The following is a 10,217-nucleotide window of genomic DNA, read 5'->3' on the forward strand; positions in this document are numbered from 1 at the left end:
ACACCCGGAGCTCCCTCCTCGCGTGTATCAGTGAGGAGCTCTCTGCAGCACGGGATTAAGGCACTCGGCGGGCATGGCGCTTGACCTTTTTATCCGCGCACGCTCCGTAATGAGTCATGGGAGACCGTGACCTGGAGGATTTCAGCCGGGTCTCCAGTGAGTGTGAACTGGTGAGGCTTATGGCGTTAAAGAGTGGGGGGTCAACGATAATTGGGCTGCGGTGTATATTAAAAACCCTTCAATATGTTGGTTTTCCATCTCTGCGTTGGTTTGCAGTGCAGTGGCAGCAGTTTTGTTTTACACGGTTTTCTTTCGTTCTTTTTTTGGGGTCGGAAACCCTACTCTGGGTCTTTAAAAAGGTTAAATAAATAATGACCGTAGTGGAACCTGGACACTGGCCAACATTTGAACAATGTCTCCTTTTCAGCGATGCCTTCGACTTCCAGTACGGTGCCGTCATTCTGCGACTGAAGGAAGGACTGGATGTCTCCCACATTCAGGGACAAGGTAACCCTCACTCACTCACTCCTCACTTTGCCCCTTTTAAAGTTTACTACACCATAGTACACTGAATCTTATTTTTAAATGCCCAAATTATGTACAAAAGATGTGATTTGCGTTAGGGTTGCCGCGGTGTGGACATTTTCACATTGAGTAATACACTCGTGTCAACACCGGTATTACCGGTATAAACGATATTAACTTTGAAACAATAGCTCAACCGCCATCTTCTCCGTCAACTCTCCTCTCACACTCGGTGGCAGTGCGCCAATTCTCGGCGTCTTATAACGTTCTATATATAATAGTATAATATAATTTTATACATCATAATATCACGGCCAAAAGCTCTGTGCACCTCCGGATGGCCGGAGCGCGGGGAGCTCACGTAGGGATTGGGCTTCTCGGGGTTTGTTTACCGGCGTTGCTATGGTTACCGGTTTTGTAAGGAAGCGCGCCAATTCTCCCGCACAGAGCAGAACTGTGGCCTATTCTGCACATTTTAATTTTCTTAATTATAATTATATTAATCATTTTTACTGAATTTGTTTTTTATTACAAAAAAAATAAAATAAAAAAATAAAAATCGAGTAATTGGTGTTGGCCTCAACACCGGTAACACCGGTAATACTGTATACCGCGGCAACCCTAATTTGCGTGCAACTGTATTGATACCGTATATACTGAATTAATAAATGGCCTTTCTCTGTCTGGCCCCTAGCTTTTGGCCCACATTTAACCTTTTGCGTGTTCTCTCCAAGACGAGCTGCTGTCGTCTCAGGAGAAGACCTCCGCGGTGAAGGACGTTGTGGTGTCCATAGACATGAGCAAGGACTCTGACGGAGACTCCTCCAAACTCTCCTCCAAGGCCACGAGTCTGCAGAACAGCCCCGCCGTTCAAAAAGGTTTGTAGACCTTCACGCTCTCCTCCTTCTATTAACTCCATACCGATACAAAAGAAACGTCATCGCGGGCCACCAACATCGTCCGTCTCACAGTGCCGCCATGACCATGGGAGAAGATCAAAGATCTATGGCCCTTTTTAAAGTGTCACTCGGTAGCATGTGTTCGTTCTGTTTGCACTCCCAAACAAACACATGCTCCTCTGACAGGAAGTTACCACTCTGGGCTGTAATCGTTCACATCCCACAGAGTTGAGTGCGTCGGGTCACAGATGTGTGTGTCTGTGTGTGTGTGTGTGTCCGTCCTGTGTGTCTGTGTGTCTGTGTGCCTGTGTGTGCGTCTCTGCACTGTTTACGCATTTTGCACGCTTTCTATTTGCACACAAGCGTGCACACGCACATCCATGTGTGTGTATGTTCCTCCCACGAGACCATAAGCCTGCAAAGCACATCTGCTGTTCCCACATTGTGTGAGAAGCTGTTTAGAGAGTTGTCCCATACATCCGTCACTGACCCCCCCCCCCCCCCCCGTTCTCCTTCCAACTCAGGGCCTCTGCTGCCCTGGCCTTTATTCACTAGAAATCCGCTGACACTTACAGAAATCCCTGCATGGAGTGTAACAGTGTGTCGGTTGTATGTGCGTCCGTGTGTGGTGAAATATTGATGTTTTATTGGAAAAAGAAAATCCTGTGCACAGAGAACAAACCTAATTGAATGTGTTGCAGCCCGTCCAGAGCTCCCATAGTGAGGTAATTTTCCACACCGTCCTGGCCTCGTCTCACCTTCTCTCAGTAAACCTTTCGAGCGCGTTGGAAAAATGACACTGTGTGAGCAGGAACATCGCGCTGCAGCCAATCCACTTTGATTTTGCGCATAAGAAGGAATTGGCAGTGCTTTCTATTGCCTTGGCTCATGAGCGTTACAGAAATATAGATATCCGGGGTGAATTTTAACAGAAATGCTCCAGTTTCCACTCGACACTGATGGAAAAGGAATTGGATGCCATTCTGACAGTTTTCAGTTCCATATTTTTCTTGTGATGTTCTGAGAATGATGCAGTTGCATTTTTGCCACCTACTTTTATATTTGTCAGTTTCTTTTTGAAGGTAGAGCCACACGCCAGCTTTATGATTTTGTATTTATTATTTAGCACGGCAACATCTATCCAATTTTAACCGCAAATACTTTTGTTTTTCTGTTTGTGCCTTGTTTTGTCTCACTTTTTTCCATCTCACAGATGAAGATGACGACGGCAAAGCTCCGACACAGCCACTGTTGGGAAAAGGCAGGATATTCTGTTTTTTTGAGTTCCTTTTCAAGCCTTTTTTTCCTTTTTCGTGTTGATTTCTAATATTCGACCTCTCTCTCGCTTCTCTCTAACTTCTCTTCCTCTTTGCTTGATCGCAACTGCGGGACTTGGTTCTCATAGCTCCTTGCCGGTCCATAACCAAACAGACTTCTTGCAAATCCTACCACCCTTTTGTCCCTGTCACCTGACACTTAACATGACTTTGTTCCTGGGAGTGTGCGTCTTGCTCTCTCTGTCTTACATCTCCTTTCTCTCTCTGCTTAGTGTTTCCGGCATTCCAGCCAGTCTCCTCTCCAAGGAAGCTTGTTTCCCCCTCCGATATCTTTCTGTCTTCTGTATCCGTGTTTAGCTTCTAGCTTGTAGCGCTCCTCCGGAAGCGGTGTGTTATGCTGTGTTCAACTAGTCCTTAGTGGAATTCATTTATTTTTACGGGGTGTTGTGGTGTGCCTTCTTCTTCTAAACGATCTTCAAAGTCTCTGCTCGTCTGCGTGAACAACCTTTCATTTCCCCTGGGAGTCCTTTGTATATTGCTTGGTTAAAGGACTTGATCACTAGCTTTCTAATTCAGACTTATGATCTCCCTCGCATGGAACTCTGCATTCGATAATGTAATTCTATGAAACTTAAAACAAACCATTTATTGTTGAATAGGGCAATTTCATTTCTAGTCCTTACATAATTTACATCAATGTCATGCAACATTTGGGAAATTGCATCTTTGGATTGGTATTTGCTACGACAATGTTTTACTTTTTTGTTAAAAGCCAACCAATTTCCAAATTGTATCAAAATACAGCTCATTAATTCAGGTATTTCCAGATTTTGTTATTTATACATTGGTATGTGTGTTTTGCGTGGGGGGGGGGGGGGACTCAGAATGTCCTGGGCCGTTCTGCTATGTGACGTGTTCTTGGCACCCCTCCAGATAAGAAGAGCCCGTCCATGCCGCTGAACGTGTCCGACCAGAGGTTACTGGAGGCCAGCCAGCAGTTCCAGAAGAAGCAGGGCAAGGGCACCGTGGATGTGTGGTGGCTGTTTGACGACGGCGGTGAGGACCACTCTTGGGCAAGCCCTTAACTCATAGTTAACTGTAGATGGTTGACTCATTTTGGCAATGGGTATTTGTTGGCAAAATGGTTGGAAACGACCGAAATGTTAACTTTTTTTGTTAAAAGCCAAGGAATTTCAATGTTATACTTATTAATTCTGATATTTGCAGATTTTGGGACACAGGGCTGATATATGTACAAGAATATCATATAAATATATATATTTTACCTATGCTTTATGTTTCAATTTCTTATTTGTAAAAATGATTGGTATTAGTGGAAATAGGCTGTGCTCAATTCTGCACTTTTACTGCAGAAATCTGCCAACTTAGTTTCTTAAGTATCGACCAAGGCATATGAGGTTTGGCCTTTGTAGTAAAAGAAAATGGATATTCAAAAATGACATTTTTGACAAAGTTGTAGTGAAAATGTTCCATGACCAAGATGTAAACCTAACCCTAGAAGGAAAGGATAGACGGTTTGACGTTGTCTCTGCTTGTCCTCCACCAGGCCTGACTCTGCTGATCCCCTACCTGTTGATCAACAAGAAGAGGTGGAAGGACTGCAAGATCCGCGTCTTCATCGGAGGCAAGATCAACAGGATTGACCACGACCGCAGAGTGTAAGTCCTGTGCACTTTCACTTTCACTTCCACAGCCACACTCCTCGAGCTCATTTTGAACCAGGTAGGTTTACATGTTAATTAACAACAGAACAGAATTGCATTACTTTTTATTTGGCCTGATTATCATGCCCCAAACACAACAATTCTTCACATGGTAGCCAGATTAGTGTTGCTCACCGCGGCTAGTGTTGCTGGCAGGTGGTACTAACAACAGCTGGTGTTGCTAGCACCCACAAGTGTTGCTAGCACCTGCTGGTGTTGCGAGGACCCACCAGTGTGCTAGTGGCAACCATTGTTGCTAGTATAGCAAGTGTTGCGAGCAGCGAGCTTTGTTTGCTAGCAACCACTTGTGCTAGTGGCAAGCAGTGTTGATAGCATTGCTAGTGTTGCAAACATCGACCCAGTCTGGGAACAAGCAGTGACCTTAGCTGTTACAGTTGGCTCTTGACAATCAGGTTCTGGCTGCACCTCTCTTGGGGATGTAAGGGTGCGGGAACTAACTACTGGGGACTGGTGTCTTTGATGGGTTGCCACAGCTGTCTCTGTTCAGCTGGAGAGCCCGAACACGAGTGTCTACTTGTCACTTTGCTGGCCGTCCAATGAAAACCTGGACCTGGATTGAAAGAGCCGGGCTAATCCAGGCTCCTTCTGCATCATGCTGATGGAAGGTTCTGAATTTGGCCGGAGCTGCAGCAGTCCATTAAGCCATCTGGGTTTATATCAACATAGCGGGGCTGGTTGAAGTGTAATAGCTTAGGGTACGTCTTCCTGGCACTCATTAGGCTCCTAGAGCCCATTGAAGAGCTGTCTGACTGCATTGGCTCTCTGATGTCTGTCTTTCAATCTCTCTCCCTCTCACGGACAATCACACACTTTCCATTCTTTCTCTGATTGTCCAACGCAGCTGCCCGCTGTCTCAATGGGCGGGATAAACTTAGCCACGCACTGGCTACTATGCCATTCTTTGTGTATGTCAAGAGAAATTATCCTGCGCCGTTTGCCATCTAATCAACACCCTTGTTGACCATTTTGAGATACCCCAAACTAGTGCTGCATACTCCTTGAGAATAAGCCCTGCTTATAAAACATTACAACACATTTTTGTTGTTGATGGATACATAATATGCATCTCATTCAAAACACTGCCCTAAATTGTATCATTAAACACATGGATATCGATGTTGTTAATATAGTACATTTTGGTAGGTTTCCTGTTTAGTTCTCAGACTAACATGTGGAACGATTCGATTCAATGTTCTAACGATCCAGTGCGATTTGATGAGGTATGAATCAATCTGATAGATGCGGTTAATGTTCGTTTAACGTCAACATTCATTTTCTATTAATTGAAGTAAGCCTTCTATAAAAGAGACATTGCCTACATTCAAATATATATGGTATAGGGACATGGAATCTTAGGTTTTTATATTTATTTCTTTATGGCATGGGGAAAAATTGGAAGTCACGTTTATAAATTTAGAACTACATGTCTATTTGTTTATTTATAGACTTGATCGCTGTCCTACACAATTTAAAAAAACAGCTAAGCTTTTATCAATATTCCCCTCCTTCCAATAAGACCCAAAGGACTTGCACATGTTTGATTTCAGATTTGCTGGTGCACGGAAAATCCTTTCACCGATTTCGGACATATGGCTTTTATTCGCCCACTTCCAACTCTGGTTGTTCCCTGCTCGCGAGATGCAGGGTGCACGCGGAGACGCACGCGGATCTGCCCGCTTCATTAAGTTTCATTTTTCCGGATGCGTATGGCAACGGAATAAAATCAATTGACTGTCTTGATATCAGGCTGAAGCTTCACTCAACCGATTCGCAACGTTTAAATCGGTGCATCGACTGATTCCTGGTCATTTGAAATCGATTTAGGGGCCCACTTATCGATGTAGTCACATCCGTGTTAATCCAACCGGATACCGATTCGTATCGGTGAATCGTTACACCCCTAATTAATGCTATCGACACACAGTTATGTCACACAACTAGTCACAATTTCATGCCAGTAAATCCTTTTTGTCGCAGGAGACTTTGTTAAACGACATCTAATCACAAGGATGGTTGTTAAAAAAGATTGGAAGAGTGGGTTCTGTGAATTGCCATATGGTTAGTGGCAGATACGCCCTCTCAGCATATTGACTGGCGGTAGGTCGCTTATTGATGACATCATCACTACCTCTATTGGCTGAGGCCCAAGCCTACGAAACTCGGGGCATACCACTCTGAATTGAGCAGTCGAATTGTGTTTGTTCCATATCCATATGCACCTTTTTCGTAGGAGAAGTTTGAACTATTACAGCGAGAGATCCGTCCAGTATTTATGTCCACGGGTAATCTTGTATGAAGCGTCGTACAGGTATTAACTAGAAGTTGTTTTTCTCCCCGTTCAGCATGGCGACCCTCCTCAGCAAGTTCCGTATCGACTTCTCTGACATCACCGTCCTTGGGGACATTAACACCAAGCCAAAGAAGGAGAGGTGAGATTGTTGTAGAAAGCCCTTTTCTCTTTGGGTTGGGTTGTTACGGAAATATTGAGTGACGTAGCACCACTGAAAGTCAAAGTCACCAGGAAAGTCCATTAGTGATTAATGGTGTGTGTGTTTGTGCGCCCGTGGTGGCTGTGTGCATAAGAACAGGAAATGCGATTGACCTTCAGTTCACTGTCTTCCCATAGAGGGCAGTAGAACGAAGAGAGGGCTACCCTAGAAGCACTAAACCGTACAGAACAAATCAAAACAAATTATTTGTCAAAAAGAAAAAAGTTTAAAATGTTATCACCATATGGCATATCTTTATTGCCGCTTAACCAATACACACAGCTACATTTCTGAAATGGAAGTGCTTAGTATTATCATTTCTTTGAACCCTTGATTTGCGGTTTCACCGATAGTCTGAATGAGGCCTCTTCTCAGAGGATTGAGGTATCTGTAACTGTTGTGGTTGTCATGGCTGCGCCTCAGCATCACCGCGTTCGAGGACATGATCGAGCCGTACCGGCTGAAGGAGGACGACATGGAGCAGGAGGCGGCGGAGCGGCTGAAGAACAGCGAGCCCTGGAGGATCACCGACAACGAGCTAGAGCTGTACCGCGCCAAGGTATGACACGCGCACGTACATACGCACGTAGACGCGTGTACACACACACACAGACACACATGTCATGCACACATATGTACACATATACACACACGGACACACGCACCTCAACAAATGTACACGCGCACACAAACATACACACACACACGCATACGTACACATATACACACACGGACACACGCACCTCAACAAACGTACACAGGCACACAAACATACACACACGCACGCATACGTACACATATACACACACGGACACACGCACCTCAACAAACGTACACGCGCACACAAACATACACACGTGTACACGCGTACGCACCTCAACAAACGCACCCACACACGCTTGCACGTACACACGCGCATATACCTCTCCCTCCGTTTGCAAAAGCAGCCTCGTAACCCGTCCATGTGATGGAGATCTGCCCTACTACGGAATGCCGTTTGGCGTGGCCGAACATGACACCGTGACGCAACTAGTTTGGGGAACATAGTTGTTATCCCCTTGGGGAGGATTCCACATTTATAGAGCTGCTGGCGGGAACGAAGCCTCCTGGCATTGTAGTCCTCAGTGGAGGGTTTTGTTTCATTGTGGTGCTGTTTTTTAAATAGCTGTTTATGATGTAAGCCGTTGGGTGGAATGCAGTTGTGTAGTGTGCCTTATTGACGGCTGAAAATACTTTATTTGTTTCTTATTTCTTCTCTGCGGGCCCTTAAGAAGTGTATTGTCTTATATGTATATTATACACATTCTACAATATCAAGATTTTTTTTTAAGACTAGTCAGGTGTATGTTAGTCATTCCCATGAACACATTTTAGGTTTAACTTCTTAATGTCTCCAAATAAAGGTCATCGTTTATAAACCCCTTAACGTCTTACCGCTCAAATACGTTCTTTTGTCTTCTTTTTGTTCCCCGCTTCCTCAGACCAATCGCCAGGTCCGCTTGAACGAACTGCTCAAGGAACACTCCAGCACCGCCAACCTCATCGTCATGTAAGTGTGTGTGTGTGTGTGTGTGTGTGTGTGTGTGTGTGTGTGTGTGTGTGTGTGTGTGTGTGTGTGTGTGTGTGTGTGTGTGTGTGTGTGTGTGTGTGTGTGTGTGTGTGTGTGTGTGTGTGTGTCCGTGTGTTTGTCTCTGTATAATTGCTCCAGTCTGATGTCCACATTGATACTGACCAGCCGGTAACGTCACTAAGGGACAACAGAACATTGAATAACAGCCATTGTGACGAGGGGGTCGGGGGGTAAAGACTTGCAGAGCGCTCTTCATTAAGGGGCTGTATAAAATGAATGTAATCAAAAGAAAAGACAACAAAAAAAACACAGAAGTTTGCCCAAATCCCTCCTAAAAACTAATTTAAATTCTCTTAACTCCATATAAATTGTATAATTGTCTAGTGTGTCCCTTTTTGTGCTTTTAATTTGTGCTATTTTTTTTCATTGTTTGTTTTATAACTAGGTAGTTGTATTATACAGCGCTTTGGTCATCTTTTGTTTTTAAAGGGCTCTATAATAGACTTAAACTTGAGACGTTTACTGATCGTCTCTCTCTCTCTCGCTCTCGCTCTCGCTCTCGCTCTCGCTCTCTCTCTTTCTTCCCCCCCCCCCACAGGAGCATGCCTCTGGCCAGGAAGGGCACAGTGTCCAGCGCCCTCTACATGGGCTGGCTGGAGGTGCTGTCCCAGGACCTGCCCCCCATCCTGCTAGTGCGTGGAAACCACCAGAGCGTGCTCACCTTCTACTCCTAGGACCGCCGCCGCCGCCCGACACACCGCCCACCTCCACCCCAAAAAAACACTATCTCTCCACCTGCACAGCAGACCTGGGGTGGACCGTCGCCGCATTAAAGGTTCACCGTGTATACATACATATATATATATTATAAATAGAATTACTGTACACTCCAAACCATGGTAGGGTCCAGGCAGCCATTAATAAGAATACTTTTGTTTGAATAAGGAAAGAGCGCACTCACTGAGTTATACTACGATTTAAAACCCAGCTCCAGTAACGCCACACTCGCTGCTGCGTGGCCCCAGCTGGTATAAATGTGACTTCTACTTTTTCTGTTCTTTCCCCGCAGACCCCTGACATGGGGGGGGGGGGGGGGTTTGATTGACTAAAGGTTAGTTTTAGTCAGGCATTGTTGGTGTGTCTCTGGAGATGTTCTCAGACAGAATGAGAGAGGAACGGTTCCACGTTTTGATGAGGGTTCGTGCACAACGTCACATCGTTCATGTCCTTCTTTCGATTATCTTGATGTCACGGTTCTATTTTCTCCACTTCGTTTTTTTGTCATTGTAATGCAGCAATAAACTGTGTTACAGTTTGAGGCTTTGGAGGAGAACCATGCAGAATGCTTTCCAAAAAACACTTTTTAAAAGCCTTATGGATGTGCCTTCCAGTTGAATCTGATTTAAACGATGGATCTCTGTCCATGTTGAGATGTATTGGTGGTTAACGCATACTTTTGTAACTGGGTTTAATATGTGATTTTATTTAGTTTTAGCGTTTCTTTTTTTGAGAGTTGTATTTATGAGTGGCTTGCATGACTTTAGTGAAAGAGTGTCCAATTAATCCCCTGAATAGCTTTCCCCCCTCCCTATCTGATTTCTCTTCCTTATCCTTATCGATTTCTTGTTACTTTACGAAGTCGTTTTTATCCAGTTTTAAGTCTTCCTTTTCTATTTATTTTTTAAAATACTGTCTAATGAAATGGGTCAATT

General features: G+C 44.6%; 1 protein-coding gene across 1 annotated transcript in view; it reads left to right on the forward strand.

The window, feature by feature from the left end:
• Positions 1-9,597, forward strand: part of slc12a2 (solute carrier family 12 member 2) — a 34,600-nt gene extending 25,003 nt beyond the window's left edge. The window contains exons 20-28 of the mRNA XM_056589536.1: positions 428-507; positions 1,260-1,403; positions 2,638-2,685; positions 3,635-3,757; positions 4,269-4,380; positions 6,789-6,875; positions 7,359-7,494; positions 8,417-8,484; positions 9,104-9,597. Coding sequence (XP_056445511.1) covers positions 428-507; positions 1,260-1,403; positions 2,638-2,685; positions 3,635-3,757; positions 4,269-4,380; positions 6,789-6,875; positions 7,359-7,494; positions 8,417-8,484; positions 9,104-9,239 — 934 coding nt within the window. The 3' untranslated portion in view covers positions 9,240-9,597. The remainder of the gene's footprint in view (positions 1-427; positions 508-1,259; positions 1,404-2,637; positions 2,686-3,634; positions 3,758-4,268; positions 4,381-6,788; positions 6,876-7,358; positions 7,495-8,416; positions 8,485-9,103) is intronic.
• Positions 9,598-10,217: the final 620 nt, after the last annotated feature.

Source organism: Gadus chalcogrammus, chromosome 4 (genome assembly GCF_026213295.1).
Source record: "Gadus chalcogrammus isolate NIFS_2021 chromosome 4, NIFS_Gcha_1.0, whole genome shotgun sequence".
NCBI classification, from domain to species: domain Eukaryota; kingdom Metazoa; phylum Chordata; class Actinopteri; order Gadiformes; family Gadidae; genus Gadus; species Gadus chalcogrammus.